The sequence below is a fragment of the Lissotriton helveticus genome, chromosome 7 (assembly GCF_964261635.1).
Source record: "Lissotriton helveticus chromosome 7, aLisHel1.1, whole genome shotgun sequence".
Lineage (NCBI taxonomy): Eukaryota > Metazoa > Chordata > Amphibia > Caudata > Salamandridae > Lissotriton > Lissotriton helveticus.
Window position 1 is genome coordinate 466785863 of NC_136068.1, and position 17797 is coordinate 466803659.

The 17797-nt window shown below is 44.9% G+C and overlaps 1 protein-coding gene across 1 annotated transcript in view; it reads right to left on the reverse strand.

The window, feature by feature from the left end:
* DOC2A (double C2 domain alpha) overlaps positions 1–17797 on the reverse strand; it is a 1310014-nt gene that overhangs the window by 1038985 nt on the left and 253232 nt on the right. The window contains exon 2 of the mRNA XM_078650546.1: positions 1314–1605. Within this exon, the coding sequence (XP_078506672.1) occupies positions 1314–1596 (283 nt within the window). The 5' untranslated portion in view covers positions 1597–1605. The remainder of the gene's footprint in view (positions 1–1313; positions 1606–17797) is intronic.

A 17797-nucleotide genomic window follows, 5' to 3' on the forward strand; every position in this document is an offset into this window, starting at 1 on the left:
TGTGGCAGGGCTCCCTTGGTGTCTATGGCAGGGCTTCCTCTGTGTCTGCTTCAGGCCCCCTGAGTGTCTGCGGCAGGGCTTCCCGAGTGTCTACGGCGGGGCTCCCTCAGTGTCTGTGGCTGGTCTCACTCAGTGTCTGCGGCGGGGCTCTCCCTCAGTGTCTACGGCGGGGCTCCCTCAGTGTCTGTGGCTGGTCTCACTCAGTGTCTGCGGCGGGGTTCCCTCAGTGTCTGCGGCGGGGCTCCCTCAGTGTCTGTGGCTGGTCTCACTCAGTGTCTGTGGCTGGTCTCACTCAGTGTCTGCGGCGGGGCTCTCCCTCAGTGTCTACGGCGGGGCTCCCTCAGTGTCTGTGGCTGGTCTCACTCAGTGTCTGCGGTGGGGTTCCCTCAGTGTCTGCAGCAGGGCTCTCTCTCAGTGCTCTCCGAGGCTGGATACCGCAGGCCCTTCCTCCCCTCGACGCTCTGGCTACTGGTGCAGGTTCTGCATGACTGTAATATTCCATTAGCTGCATCTTAACTTGATTTGTCTGTTCACTCATTCACACCGGAGCCAGGGTCCCTGGGGGAGTGGGTCGAGTGCCAGAGGCGGAGGGCTTGGCAGAGGAAGAGAGGAGTGAAGGGGGTGGGGAGGATAGAAAGTGAAGATGCAGGAAAAGATGAAGGATGGCTAAACCAAGCAAAAGGGATCGAGTTAGATGCACAGGAATAGTATGGAAGGGGGTGACACGATTATTAAACCTGGAAGGTTGAGAGGAAGGGTGAAGGAATAAAGGAGGTCGTGTATAATTGAATGAGAGGACAAAATAAGGACTGGCAAAGGAAGGAAGGAAATACATAAAGACTGAGAAAGAAGGAACTGTAGGATATAGTAGAAGCAGGCAATGAAGTGGAAGGAAAGAAATACGAGCAAAATGGAGGAAGAAGGAAGCACTGGACAAAGGGGGGGAGTTAGGCAGGAATAAATGGATTAAAAGATGAAGCAAAGACAGAAAGTGATTGATGGAGGCAGGAAGGGAGGATTGGTGGACAGTAATAAGGCAATGTAGCTGCAGGGCTGAGAGGAAAGGCCTAAAGAGTGCAGGCAGGAAGGAAGTAAGGTAGAGTGGAAAGAATGAAAGATAGAAAAGATGGAAGGAAGAATGAAAATAGAAGGGAAATATAAGGGAAGTAGGAAAGAATATTCAAGAAACTAGCCTTGAGAGAAATGGAGCAAGAGTTTAGTCTTCAATTCCACTTTCCCTGCCCAGGAACACCCACGTGCATAGGCCCACCATCCTTGAAACAAGGCCACAAGGAGTTAAACCAGGCACTTACTTGTGTCGTCTGAGTCGTAGCTATCGATCTCTGTGCCATCCTCCATGCGCACATCAGGGTCCGCGGTGGGGTCAAAAGCTGGTGGCCTTCCAGTAGGGGAGATGTCGAGGGGCGAGAGGTCGGTGTGTCCTGTGGGCGAGCGGGCCCCGTCGGCGCCCAGGCCGTGGCAGCGCGGGAAGTAGTCTGAGATCTGCTTGATGGGCCGGATGGGTCCAGGGCAGACGTTGATGGCCATGTGCTCCTGGATGGTGATGGCCATCTTCTCCCCTTTGCGCACGGTCATGCATGCGTCCTGCACAAGCACCATGAGAGAAAGACCATTGGTGAGGTTGTGAGTGCAATGAAGACATACCGTATTAGTAACACCATTGAGCTACCTCAAACCTTCATTGAAAGATTGAGCACCCTCTTACTGCCCAACAATGAGGTTTGTTACAGATCTGGAATTTCAAGTGCAGAATCCTTCCCCCATAACTTGTTTCTCAAATCTTTCTCCTCCCTGCCCTTACTCTTTGAAGCATATTGGTAGGCAACGTTATTTATATAAGCACACTACTACCTGTATGGTGCTTTAAGAAAAAACAAGCAATAACACAACAGAATGCAATCATATCCATCACCAAATTTAAGAAAACATGAAGGTTTTCAGTCCTTTCCTGAAACCAAGATGATTGTTAATGTTGTTTATGTCATAAGGAAGAAAATTTCAAAGCTTGGGGTCAAAATATCTAAAAGAGCAGTCAATGTCTACATATCAATAAACAAAGAAAAAACATTTTAACCCCACTTGATGAGGTGACAACCTTTCTTCTATTTCACTTCTGAGTCCGTGAACCCACCCTTGCACTATGGCACAAGGGTGTCTGCGTTGGCGCTAGGCAGCTATTTTTAGCACCAGTGGTAAGGAAAACACAGGGGTGCTCCGTACTGTTGTAAATATAGCACATCCTTGCATTTTGGAAATGGCGGAGCGTGGAGCTGCAAGATTTGCTGCAGCTCCAAGCTCCGTTATTTCCTTGTAAATATGCCCCCAAGTGCTAGTATCGGGGTCTCAGAAGCAGTTGAGGCTTGTTGTGAAAATGTACAGGGAAGTGACACAACTTAGAGCTGAATTCGCAAGCTGAGGATTCCCTCTACTTATTATGTAGCAGTAAGTTGCAACCCATGAGTAATGCTGCTTTTACTCAGCATGATGACCTGCTACCTGTGAAGAGAATAGGGTTGGGCTTTTAATGCTATAGAGCCCATGGTCCATTTGCCTCGTGGGACGTATGTCCATGGGTCACAATTGCCGGACGTGGTGGATCAGATTCAGTAGCGGCTCCTGGAGGGAGGGGTGCGGGGCGGTGGGTGGGGGAGGGGCAGGGTGGGGATTAGTAAACTACGGCACGGTGAACAACCTTTAGAACGAAACCCTAACAACGCGGTACCATTACAACGCAGGTTTTAGAACGAAAGTCGTTACAACGACTTTCGCTGGAGGGCGCTCTAGAATAGGGAATAGTTTAATTTACTATCCAACACCTTCCCTACTATCCATGGGGACTGGAGTTGGAATAGTAAATTAAACTATTCACTATCCAGCGCCCCCCAACGCAAGTCGTTGTTACGACTTGCGTTGAAAAACCTGCATTGTAACGGTACGCGTGGTAATACCACGCGTTGTACCGTCATACATCCCTACGGCACACGGCCGAACCGAGGTAAGTACATAAACACATAAATAAAACAAATTGCATTTCGCGCGCTGCATCGCCATTTGGCGTTGCAGCGTGCGCCATGTAATTTGCAGCACAGGACCTGTCAGACCTGAAGGCCAAGACAGACGTCAGTGCTCTTTTTCTACAATTAATGTTTTGCTGCATGCTGTGGCTTATGCCACCTACGCTGCTCAGGCACTCCGGAAAGCTTTTCAAGCCTTCAATGATTCCACACAGGAGAGTGTGGACTGTATCGACCTGGCATCACTGGAGTAAGTTGTATCCTGTTTCAACCTATGATGGCTTATGGTCCACCATAAGAACTTCAGAGGCTTCATCTCCTCCAGGCAGCATGTCTAGATTAAGACTTGGAAGCTGGATACAGGTTAGAAGGCCGTCTTATCCACCTCCCATTCCTGGAGCCAAAATTATAGCTTGCCTGCAGGGGGAATGATGAGGGGGAGTGTTGCATTTTTACCGGCTGGATCACGGCTCAAGATGTCTGGGCTAATAGGTCATCTCAGAATATGTCATAGAACTCTCCAACTGTCCTTGTCCTCCCAGGTGCAGTTTAACTCTAATGTTGCGGTGCCTGATCAACGTGGCTGTACTTTGGAATGAGATTCATTCTCTTCTGAAAAAAACGAGGAACAGCTGGGTGTCAGCCTTGGGTCAGAGCCCTGAATCGTATTGTATTTGCATAACGGGCATCTCGCCCGTAAGGGTATACTGGCACTGAATGTCACTCCATTTTGTTTCTCGTGCCAGACCCAACAGGGGGGGGGGGGCTTCAAACCCAGTAGTGATCGACAAGTTTGTGAACGAGTCTTTCAGGAGGGGGCCCTTTTAGTTCTTCATCCTTCTCCTGAGTCAGGTGTCCTCCTCACTTCTCTAGATTTGATCACCTGTCACTTCAACTGCTGCGTCAACCAAGCTCTTGTCAGTGTCTACTCTTTGCGGTTCAAATGGATCCTTACCAGTTGTGCTGGGTGTGGTTTCATGTAAAGGCTCGTGCTCAGTTTGATGTGTCCTCAATGCCCAGGGACTGGAACAAAGATGGATGAGAAGGTAATAATCAGATTACTTACTGGTAACCTTCATTACTCTTAAGGCAAGTTACTGGTTCCGTTTATCTCTCTCCATGACTTGTGCTTCTTTTGCTGCTGTCTAGGGAATTACAGAAAGTGATGGGGATTGGAGGTGGGATTAAGAGCACTGCTAGATGATTTTTTTTTCTATTTTACAGTTGCAGAAATTATTTCTAACTAAATTTCGTGAACTGGCTACCTCCTACATTGAAAGAACAAAAAAGGCACAAGAACCTAGAAATGACCATCCTGGGCAGCTCGGGCGGTTCCAATCTCGGAAATGAGGTCTAGTAAGAACTACACTAACCATGAGAACTGATAGGTTTACAGGTGTTTAGAAAGTTATTCAGGTTTCCCATGGACCACATTCTGTTTTGGAGAGCCACAAGAAATGCCCGAACCGTGAAATCTTACATTTCTTAACATGCTAAAATGCTGTTTTTAGATTGTCGCTAATACAGAGATAGTGATATATAAGTCTAGCATCTCTGTGTTCACAATCATACTTATAACCTAATTTCTGGACACACTACATTCTGCTTAGTAAATAAGGGGTCTACCACAGATCTGGGTGGACGTGTACTATATCCTACCCATACCAGCATACTTTTAAGGTTGAATTTTTTAAAAGTAATTTTTAAATTTTATTTCCCTAAATTTTGCATAACGGAATAAAAATGATTAGTACATTGCAGAGTATAATGGCAGCAGCAATCGGAAGAACATGTACAGCAGTCAAGCATAAACATTAGCAGTTATTGGACATAGTTGAAATAGGAATTGCAAATATGTATCAATGACAAGTCAAATGTGTACAAAGCGGGGGGGGGGGGGTCGTATTATTAGACTACAATCCCAAAGAAGCGGAGCCGCCCTATGCAACATAACCACAGCAGTGGCACTAGTGAAAAATTGATCAGTGAGACGGGCATATGTGCCCGATAGTTCCACCTAGCCGACCCTCGCAAGAACAATACCACTTGCTGTCTGAGAATATTGATCATCCCTGGTCTTAGCGACGTATGCTCTGTACGGGCCCCAAATGTCCAAGGTCGAGACGAACTAGGGAGCAGACTGGAGTACTCTTCACAGTTAACGTTACAGAATGCCAAACTACCAAGCCATGCCTTCAATGTAGGGGATCTCTTACTGCCCCACAATAGCGCAATCTCCCTTTTGGCCAAAAGAAAGCCCAAAGCCGCCAGTTTCCTAACCGCCCGGGGGGAATTGGCCACGTAACCCAGCAGTGCTATTTAAGGGGTGGGGATCAGCTGCATGGAAAGGATGTCGCCAAGAGTGGAGTGAATCAGGGACCAGTATTGGTGTATTTTAGGGCATGTCCAAGAGAGGTGAGCGAAATCCGCAAAAGACGCACCACATTTCTGACAATTTTTAATGTTGAATTTTTGAGGGTGGCACATCAATGGCCCATGACAACTGATGTGCAAACCTGAGGTTCTCAAGCAAGCGTTTTTTGCCACCAGACAAGGTGTGGACCGATTCAGTATGTCACTACTGGCTCCTGACATTAGTCAACATTCTCTGTAGGTTGGAATTATTGTCATTGCACCTTGAGCTCTGAGATGTTTAGTTCTGCAAGTAGCATCAATCGGTAGGCTCAGAATTCCCTCTGAGCATCAATGTTTCTCTGCCTTAGAAGCAACGATTTGACATGTTGGTGTATACGCGGTTCATCTATCTTGCTTTGTGATTGTGCTCATCAATATGAATAAAATGTAACTGTACTTCGGTCACACATTTTGACCTTTATCACCATTTTTAGCAATCGCAAACCTTCTTCAAGCAACCTTTTCACTTTTTATTGCATGAGCCTTAGAGCTTCTGGTACCAGTCATATGCTTTCCGATGGACCACTGTTTAGGGGAGGATAAAGCATGTCTATGCAGCGGAAGTGCTAAAAGTGCACCAAATTTAACAACTAAAGCAAGCTTGTCTGTGCCTCTCTGTGCCAACGCCACCAGAAGTCAGCCACACTTCTTAACAACATCAAAACACACCACTGGGGACTTAATTTTAACCTGTCCTCTCAAGAGCCTTCAATTACTACTTCCTACATAAAAGATATCTGATGCCACTGAGGTTGATACTCTTAGGAAACAGAAGCTCCATCACCACCCCCTTATATAAGGTGCAGTTTAATATTGTAATAATGAAATCCAAAGATATTTTGGGGCGAGACCTTGGTCTTCTGGGGGGGGGGGGGGATGTAAAATGGAATAAACTGTGAATAAAGACGTTTAAAAAAAAAAAGAAATCCAAAGATATCTACATTGTCAAATGTCCACGCTTTGGTGGAAACTAGAGAAGCCATTTAGACCCTTTGATGTCTTCTGTCTGACGGATAATTGTCAAACAGAAGACTGAACTAGTCCTCACTAATTTTAGTATCTTATGTAAGGCGAGACATAATCATAACTGGAGAAGTTGCATTTACTCCTCTAGAAACTTACATTTACTTGCAAAAATCAGAATGGAACCACACTCAACGCCACCTTTATGAAACATGATGACAGTGTTGATGTTTTAAATATTCCAGTCTTAAAACACATACTCATCACACCTTGTATGATTTGGCATTGGCTGGAAGCTCTTTAATGAAATGCACTTGACGGTTTATGCAATCTGTCCTTAATCGCAAGGCGCCTGTTGGACCGATAGTTTCTAGTTGCGACTATGCTAGTCCTTACGATCCTCCCTCTCTCATTCGCATGGTAAAATCACCAAGCAGTACCTTTGCATATCATGTTCCTGTCTGCTCTATCTTTATGCCTGAAACATTTGTGAAATTTGAACGGAATCGGAAACATCTGGATATAGAGCAAGCAGTCAGTCGTCCTCCTTTACCACTGCCTGAATGCATTACTGTGATAGCAGTCCCACCCGTGGCCTGACAACTAGAAATCAAGACAGCATACCGACTTTAAATAAAGTTCTGCCCCAGCAACAATCAAAACGGCAAACAGAAGAGATGCATGCCAACCATAAATGTTTTTTAAACGATTTGGAAAAGTAAATTCGATGTCTGGCAGCGTGAAAAAAAGCTGGAGTTAAAGCTCTTCCACTGATGCTACAAGCCGTTTTTAGTGTAACTTGCAAGCTACTAAGCCCATATAAAGAATCCAAAAACAGAATATTACCTTTCACGAATTGTTAGCGATCCGAGCCTCTCAAAAGAGCTGTGCAGGATTTTGCCTGAGATAGGCAAGCCTACAGACCTCCAATCGACAGTCATTCCATCTGGAAGCTCTGACCACCTTTTCACCTTTTCAGTTGACAGAGTTGGCAATATTTATGTTCGACTTGTGCAAGACATTGTACCATGTCACGTAGTCTTTGCCATGCATGACATGTTCTGCACAGCAATGGCAAGCATTGACACCTTTCACTTCCAGTTGTCGTCCCACAGGCTCCCCATTAGATTCCTGTCCTCCTAAGTTTCTAACCTCTTTCGTGCTCATGACGACCTCAGCTTGTCATGAGTCACAGTGCCGCTGTGCTCATGTCGAGCTGAGCTCGTCATGACATGCTCGGCGTTCACACGCGGGGCTAATTCCCCCTCTGTGCTGAGCGTTCTATTAAAACGGCCGTGGTCATGACGAGCTCAGCTCCTCATGAGCACAGCGCCACTGTGCTACGTGACAAGCTCAGCTCGTCATGAGCACCGCGGCGCTGCGCACGCCCCCTCCCCCCAGCACAGCGGGTGAATTAGCCCCGCGGGGAAGGGGTTAAAGCATCAGTCACCAAACCTTGCTGAAGATATCCTGTCCATCTTATTAAGAGTGCCAAAGGAACAATACATGTGTAATAAGGTGAACCGAATATCAGTTATGTTTGTAATGGAGTAATCCATCCGCCAAACTCTAATTCAGGCCCTTAGTCTGCATAAAGATTCCAGTGATACACACCTTGCCCAGGAACATCACACCTTGACAGGTGTGGTCACTTTCATTAGATGGTGCATGGTTGATTGTTTCCTGAAATAAATCCGTTACAAATAGAGGTCCATCTTTCATCCAATACACCTGCAACGTGGTGTGTGTGGCCAGCAGCCATGACTTGAGGTCTCAACCCTAATAAATCAGTGTGTAATCTTGTCATTTCAGTTTATCAAAATGTTATATTGGATGTTTAGGCATTCAAGGTAACAAGTACCTGCTTGCTATCTGTCTTAACAGCAGTATGTGGCTGAAATAAGGAGAGCTATAGCCAGAAGACTGCTAACTATGCATGGGCAAAGTGGTAATACAAATCCATATTAGGAGCACAAAGACCACCCCGCTCAAAAGGTAAAGTCGGCATTTCCCATGGAACTCTGGGTTGTTGGCCAGAGTCGGAAGATTAGCCTGGGCATTCAGAAAAATTTCACGGTGAGAGGCATTGGGAAGTTGATAAACAAATAAAGGAATTTAGGGTGAACTCCCATCTTAGCAATGGCGTCCCCTCTACCACAGAAAGCAATAGTAAAGACATCATTGGAATTCCCTCCAGCCTCCTTATTAGCTTCCCATGGTTCACCTTCCAGAATCCATCAATATTTCTGCTGACATATATTTTGAGATATCAAACAGCCCCAGTTGCCCATTGTAATGGATATTCAGATTCAACCGAATAAGTTGCAGCGGTGAGAGGTAGAACGATTGATTTGAACAATAAGTAGAGATTCCCACATAGCTGCCAAATTTGACAAATTCGAATTGTAGGTGTTATATTAGTTTGAGAGTCTCAGACGTACAATGTAACATCACCAGCATACATACCCCCAGATTCATCAAGAACACATTTTGCTAATCCTTAATAGCGAAAAATACCGAATCGCTATTAAGGAATAGCAAAATGCTATGCATGAAGAAATCACAAAAAAATAGCGATTTCTAATAATTCCTTACTTGCGACTCGCAAATTGCGAGTCGCAATTAAGGAATATCTCTCCATTCATTCCTATGGGCCTAGAGGTGAAGAACCGGGTTTTCTTAGAACCCAGCGGCGCCAGGGACACGCCCAAAGTCTTCGGATTCCCCTGTCTTGGCATACAGAGACACGGAATACTTCTAGGTGGCGTCAGAGATCAAATTTATTAGCTGCAGCTAGTTACAGTAATCCCATCAATACAACACGGTGTACAACTCGGGAAACTGCTCAATTTTCGTAGAGCAAGACATCTCTTTTTATGCACAATATTCTCATTACAAATGCTCACCCACTGCGACAAATACTGACAAATGAAATACATTTTCCCACACATTATCACATTCCAAAAAGCTCATTTTACATCGTACCAACCCACAAGTATATTATTAGGAATGTCCCAAATTCAATTATCACAAGCCGGACAAACCCATAATTGAAAGCACTACCCATGTAATGAAAAGTCGTAAGGAAAGAAACAATTCAGATGCTGAATAGGATAAGATATGTGCAAGGAAACTAAAAGTGAACGATATCCTGAACATTGATTGGCAATTTCAGACAATGATCAGCTAGAGAAATTGGCCTCGCAAAAGGGTCAGTTTCAGGTGACGGGGTCAGCGTCCTGCAGTTCACTCACAAGTCAGAAAAAGCCTAGTTAATACGTACATGAACAACGAAGCCCATGCAGCTTTGTTCGTTCGTTTACCTCCACAGCCTACGTGAGGGCAACACAAAATGGCGTCACGAACAACTAAAACAAAATGGAGTCTGGTCCCGAAAACCACGGAACCTCAGCCCTCCTTTTGCCATTACGTAGGTAATAACCTAAACTCACGTCAATCTGAATCCAGGTCTATATCTATTCTCATCAGGTCATCAAGGTGTTGCTGTAGCATCATCTTGTTATCCACTTCTCTCGGGACGCGGCTTCTCACACACATCGTAGCACAAAGACTACAAATGGCGGGACCACACTGGATGCATAGACAACACGAGAAAAGGATAGCTAAAGCCATACCAAGGAACATTAGAATCTTCCATCCCCATCTGGACAACAATTCCCAAAACCATCCCATCAACGACCAGTTCCCTTCGTCCACATGTATAGACTCAGCAAACTTATGTAACTTCAAGATGGCTTGGTACACTGTCGGGGCATTATCTGGTATGAAAATACAACAACTAGACCAGATCAATTTACATACTCCACCTCTATCTGCAAGTATAATATCTAGAACAATACGGTTCTGTAACGTCATAAGACGATCCGCTTGAAGCTCAGCTGCAATATTGCTAAGGGCACCTGCAGTTTCATTATAGTGGCCTCAACCACTCTCGTAAGCTGACGAACATTCCTACTATTAGCCATAGGACCCCAAAAGGGAACGAAACCCTTAAAGAAGTCTCCAGCTTCTTGTGCGACAGTATCTCTCACATCGATAACACCTCTACCATATCTTGTCTTATGGTAATTGAAAACAGCAGTGTATGTAGGGGGAAGCAAAAATGCCACATAACATGTGCCTGAAAAATCAGGAGGCAACCATGTATATGCTCTGAAGTAACAAACAAAATACGTGCCTTTGGCTGGCACGAACGGTGGAGATTTTTGGGATGTATAGACATAGGTGTGAACACACACACTCGTACCAAGCTGAGCTCTCGGATTCTGACCATTACCTTGCAGACAAAAATGACCTTAGTGGGGTATTATCCAAATTGGGGGAGACCTTTTCCGTCTCTCCTTCTCTGTCAAACTAATGCTACATCCTGTCTTGTTCCAACCAATATATGCTCGTACCTCATCCTTAGGGATAGCATTATACGCATCAATATCTCTGATCATATCTACTATTCCCTGTATCAAGGCATTATTACTCGCGTTATCTTTAACGGAACGTACAGGAGATGCTTCATTCGCATAGAAAAACATTGCTTGGAGTGCCCACACTGACCCATTAGGCGAAAAAGGCAAAACTAAATATTGCATTCCCTTATCTGTTGTATGCGGCATAAGACCACATACCCAACAATTTGTGGTATTTACTACTAGCTGATGCTGATGCAACATCTGTATAAATGAATTGTTAACAAATTCTGATCTTCGTGTCTGCTCATGTTCAGGCAACGTGTGAAACTCATGTGGAGAAACAGTAGAAAAAGAAAGAGTAGGTTGGGATGTAGATGCAAGCGTCTGTTTTGTAACATAGACAATCCAACCCACACAAGCCAATATAATATTCAAAAGCATTAAAAAACACAATATCAAAAAACATTTGCTACGGACCAATGTACACATTCTCATTTTAAAATCAGTTCTCTTTACACCCTTATCAGACTAAAAAAACTCCATCCTCTAACGTGCTGCTCATGGCTATTACATTCTTCACTTAAGTGTGCGTCAAGATCGTACTAACGACCAGGAACCACAGACCTTTCATCAATTCGCGGATCACCCCTTAAGGCTGTACCGCGACCCTGCAGCGGAGTCCGGATGGTGACTCGAAAAAGAAAAAGAAAAAAAAGTCTCTTGATCTGACAAGGTGTAATTCTCAACAAAAAATATTCAAGTTTATTTGTCCGTTTGTTTAACCTTTCTTGATCTCAGGTTGTAACGCTCTTTGCCAGGCACAGTTTGCTCTTGAAAAAGTGTTTCCGGATCCGTTGTATCAAGTTTCAAATGCGACGGCACAGCAGCTTGCAGAACTTCATCATTCGCACGTTCAGACTGAGTCCATATCAATTGTGCGTCACTAAAAGGTACAAATCTAGGAATTCTCTCACATTCAGAATCAGCTATACCTTCCCTCACCCACTTGTCATACGGTAAGGGCAACGGAACCTTTTTACAATGGGTACCATGTACCCAATTCTTTTTACCAGCTACTCTAACTGCAGTCCGAGTCACTAACAAAACTAGGCGCGGTCCAGTCCACCTCGGCTCCAAATTCTTGGTTCGTTGAAAGTTTTTTGTAAGAACGTAGTCGCCGGGTTGAATCGTGTGGCCTGGATCCGCAGTCACTGTCGGCAAACTGTCATAGACCTGTTGGTGGAGAACACGTAATTTAGCAGTCAAGTCATGTAAGTAATCCACCAACATAGGGTATTCGATAACACTATACTCCTTAGGCCGCGGCACACCCCAAACATTGGCCGGACGACCAAAGACTATTTCATATGGGCTAAGTCCCACACGAGAATGTACTGTCGTCCTTGTTGACAAAAGGGCCAATGGCAAAGCATCTGGCCATGTAAGACCAGAGCTCGCCTGTATCTTAGCTAACTTCAACTTTAGAGTGCCATTATAGCACTCGACAAGTTTAGCAGACTGGGGGTGATTCGCAGCATGGAATTTCTGATTGATACCCAAACCCGCACACACTTTCTTCATGATCTGACCCACAAATTCACACCCATTGTCGCTCCATACAATTCTCGGCAAACCATACCTAGGGAAATACTCTTTTAGCAAAACCTTGGCTGTAGACAAGGCAGTATTATCCTTTAGGGGTAGGCCTCTACCCATCTGGAAAAGGCACAAACAACCACAAGGACATACTTCAGGTTATTGCATCGCTCCATATGAATGTAATCTAGCTGTATCACTTCAAACGGATACGTTGAAGGAGCAAAATGACCAGCTGGAGTTGGAGTTCCCTTTCCAGGATTATACATCAGACAAATCATACAATGCTTCACCACATTCTCAGCACATTTAGGAATTCCAGCATTCTGCCATACTGGAGCCAACACATATCCCTTTCAAACTAAGGTGAGCCATTCCATGAGCCATAGTAACCACTGGGAGCACATACGCATCAGGCAACAACCATTGCTGGTGCTCCGACAACTCAACCCAACAACCTGTCGAATCCAACATACCCGTAGTTTCTCTCCACACACTCACTTCTTTTTCCGTAGCTTCAGCCTGAATCAACTTCACACTTTCTATTGTGTCTTCACACATTCCTCCAGCCATAACCCAGTTAGCAGGGCCTGCAACATACATTCGGCTCATCATATCTTTCGCCGTTTCCTTCGCAACTTCATCCGCAAACGCATTTCCTCGGCCCACATCATCCACAACTTTCTTATGGGCACTACATTTCACAATTGCAATCTGCTTTGGGAGAGTAAGTGATTCAAGAAGTTCATTCACTAATTGCCCATGCTGAATTTTCATACCATGGGAATTAAGAAATCCTCTCTCTCTCCACAAGCGTCCAAAACCGTGGGCAACACCAAACGCATACTGGCTATCAGTATAAACATTCACTCGCTTTCCTTCTGACAACACACACGCTCTAGTCAATGCTATCAACTCTGCTGCTTGCGCAGAATTCTGTGCTATACGTGCTGTTTCAACAACTGTATGTAAAGTTGTGACAGCATATGCTGCAGTCGTCTCTCCATTCGGGAGCTTGAAACACGAATCATCTACCCATAAGGTACCATCAGCATTCGTAAGAGGAGTATCTTTCAAATCAACTCTAGCCTTTGTTTCCTCCTCTGTCCGGAGAAGACAATCATGCTGTTCCTGAACATCTGTCTCTACAGAAATCGGCAACAACGTAGCTGGATTCAACACATTGCACCTCTTGATGTGTACATGGCTAGCCAAAAGCGTCAAATCATAACCTGACAAACGTGCACTAGTAAGGTGCTGTGTCTTGGTCCTATTCAATAAGGTATCCACTGCATGTGGGACCATCACAATCAGCGTATTATCCAATACCAAACCAGCAGACTGTCGGATAGAAACAACCGCTGCCGCTGTAGCTCTCAAACAACTCGGCAACGCCCTAGCTACCGGATCTAACATAGCTGAAAAATACGCGCATGGACGCTGCTTGTCTCCAAATTGTTGCGTCAACACTGACAATGCACAACCTTCTCTCTTATGTACATACAGTGTAAAAGGTTTACTGTAGTCCGGGATACCCAACACCGGAGCAGAACACAATGCATCGCGTAACTCAGAAAAACTCTTCTGACATTTGTCAGACCAAGGGAGAGGATGTGGAGTATCTTTCAGAGTGAGAGCCAACAGAGGTTTCGCTATGAGGGAAAAATTCGGGATCCACTGGCGACAATACGAAGTGATACCCAAGAAAGCACGCACTTCTCTCTGTGTGGATGGCACACTCATTTGGGCAATCGCTTGAATTCATTCTGGGGTCAATCTTCTTCCCTCCTTCGACAAGAGATGACCTAAGTAGGTTACTTCTTGGCGGCAATACTGCAATTTCGAAGGTGACACTTTATGGTGGAGGTCAGACGAATATCGTAACAAAGAAAGAGTAGCCTCTTTACAAATCTCTTCATCATCAGCAGCAACCAGCAGATCATCAACATACTGGATAAGAGTAGCACCAGAAGGCAATACAAAACCATCAAGCTGAGTTTTCAACGCCTGACTATAGATGGAGGGACTTTCACAATAACCTTGAGGAGCGCGCTTAAACCGCAAGCTTCGACCTCCTAAAGAGAAGCCAAAAATATCTCTACTCTCCTCAGCAATCGGAATACTGAAGAAAGCATTCTTCAAGTCGATAACTGAAAACCAAGCAGCTGAAGCAGGGATCAGAGTCAACAAAGCAGTGATGTCTGGGACAACAGGAAACTGTGGCACGACAATTTTATTGACCTCTTGAAGGTCAATCACAAACCGGTACACAGGTGGCTGAGAAGCATCAGTACGCTTAAGGACAGGCAGAACAGGACTGTTACACACATTATCTCTTGTTTCTTCAACTACACCCTTCTCAACCAAATCATAGATAATCGCTAAAAGAGCTCTATCACCATCACTAGATATTTTATATTGCGGAATACGAGGTAGCCTAGCATTCGACTTAAGGGTAACAACATAGGGTGGAATCTGCAAGAGACCAACATCATTGGGACCTGTAGCCCAAAGTGTATCAGGAAGAGAACGCAATTCCAGTGGGAGACAATCTTTAGACAAATACATTGGAGAAATCACTCTCTTACCCAAGGTAAGATGTACTCCTGAAGGAGAACAATGTAATGTCACATACAATCTTTTCAGCAAGTCCAAACCCAACAAATTCTCACCATAACCAGTTGTTAGAATAAGGGGAGCTTCCAATTCACAAGGTCCAATAGAAAGGGACAAAGGACTAGAAACCGGATTACGAACTGGGGCGCCAGAAAAACCTACTGAAACATTGGTCAAGCAAGACAAAGGTGTGCCAGGAAGTTTAGAGTGCATGATAGAACTCTTCGTCATACCAGTATCCAAAAGAAAAGGTTCTACTACACCTGATGTAATCACTTCAACATAAGGTCCACTCCGTTCTACTGGAACTGACGCTACTCCCTCACTTTGTCCATGGCTGTCCTAACTGTCATTATAGCCAGCACTCTCACTCTCGACACAATAGTCATCAGCGTAGTACTGGGCAGACTGAACAGCCGGAACATTCTGTCTGTCAAAATAATTCGCAGAATTCTGAGGGGGAAAGGAACGCTCATTCTGGGGAAACACACCACGTCCCCTACCCCTAGGAGCTTGTTGGAAACCACCACGACCTCTTTGACCAGATATACCATTCGAACGCTGTAACAAAACCGGACAACTATTCTTGAAATGACCTTCCTCTCTACAGTAAGCACACTGATTAGGGCCTAGCGGAAATCGCAGAGCGAAAAACTCGGGCTTCTGTAACAATCTCTGAAACTGTGGGGGTTGCTGAAACTGAGGCTTATTCGGACGAGGCGGGTAAGATTGCTGTAAAAGAACTTTCGTCTTCAAGTCTCTAGTTTTCTTCTCTACTTTATCCTTCTCATCTTCATCCCTATTCTCGTAATATTGGGCAGTAGCCAATATCTGGGCCGACAAAGAAACAGCCCATGAACTCTCAGAGTCCTTTAACTTATTAGAAAGTTCGGGAAGCAAATTAAAGACAAATTTGTCCACAAACAACCTCTGACCACCTTCAGTGCTCATGTCCTGACCACTATGATCGATGAACGTCTCCTCAAACCTAGTAAAGAAATCAGACACACTCTCGTCTTTCTTTTGTTTGCATGCTGCTAACTTATCCCAATTCACTCGTAAAGGAGGCATCATAGTTTTAATTAAATTAATAATCTTACCAGGTAATTCTGCAACTAAGGGTTCAGGTGTGGCACCTCCTACCTGCCGACCATCTGCAGCAGCAATATTAACCCACGTATCTCCTAATTCTGGCGCATGATCCTCATGGCGGATCTTCGCCCACAAAGGTTGAGGTACTACATTACTCATCAACATATCTATGTCAGTTAAATTCATAATACACGCATTAACTGTTTGAGACAACTCCTTATAATAACCAGCAGGATTTTTACGGGGATCAGGTAAGGTCTGCTTAAGAGCCAAGACCTCTGCTCTCTTCCAAGGAACATGTACCCATACTCGCTGAAAATGTGCCGGTTCGGCCTGAATCCCCTGATTAACATTGGCAACAACTGCCTCTCTCCATACAGGAGGAACCTCTCTCATAGGAAACTGCTTCACTTTCTTCCTAACAGAGGGATCAGGTTCGTACAATGTCTGAGGCGGAAGTCTAGACCGGAAAGCAAGTATCACCTCTACGGCGTCTGCAACATCAGACTCCACTATCGTCCCTTTAGCAAATCCTGACTGGACATCAAGCACTTCCTGCGGAATCGAACCCAACTCATTATTTTCCCATTCCTGACGGAGAAAAGCACACATTACATCAAAAACATACCTTTGCTTCGGCGGATCCCATTGAAAGAAAACATCCATAACCGCTTGCAAATCATACCTAGAAGCATTTGAAACCCATCTAAGAGCCAATAGATCCAACACTGTCCGCTCTTCCGAACTAGGAATCTGACTACGACTCTGCTTACGTTCTGAAACAGGGGTCATATTCAATGACCCAAACAGTGGAGACAAAAGATTAGCAACAGTCTCAGTCATTCCTTTTCGAGCAGAAGGAGAAGAAGTAGACATAAAAACAGGAGAATGAATATTTTGAGGCAAAAGAGGTGTAGGGACAAGAGTAGCAGGAGTCGGGGGTGCAGGAATGGAAGGCAAAGGAGTTTGAGGCAAAGCTGGTAGCAAAGCTGGCGACCATGGAGGGGGCTGCACAGTAGAATGGAGAACCATTTGTGAAGCAACGGGTTGCTGAACAACAGCAGGGGGCTGAACAACAAAGGGTGCAACAACCGGAGTAATGGAGGTGCAGTAGCACCCTGCACATAAGGGGGTGGCAATCTCAGTAAATGAGAAATCAAAGGATCTTTTTCAGGGTCTTCAGTCACTTTTGGAGGAGAGGGTGACAAGGCCGGATAACATTTATCGATGGCCATGCAACGTCGTCTATCTGAGACTTCACTCTCACACTCTTCTCCATCTTCCTTAAATTGCCTAGCAGCTTGTAGTACTGACATATTCTTATCTTTCCTATCTCTCTTTGCTTGCTTAATTTCTCGCTGTTTGGCTTCCTTACGCCAAAGGCGGAAAGAGTCAAACATTGCCGGCCGAGCTTTCTTCTTAAATAACGCAACTTCCAGATTATCTAAAATATTTCATTCGAAACTACCATGTTGGGGCCATCGTAGAACACCATCTTTCCTTGTATAGCTGACCCATACTTCGTTATATGTAATAGGACCCACTCCGTGTTTTGAATAGAGCTCATAAGTCGGAGTTCCAACTGGAGGTATCGGACACGAATCCTCCAATCGGGAATCCCTGTTGCAACCACAACTAAACCATTTCCTAATT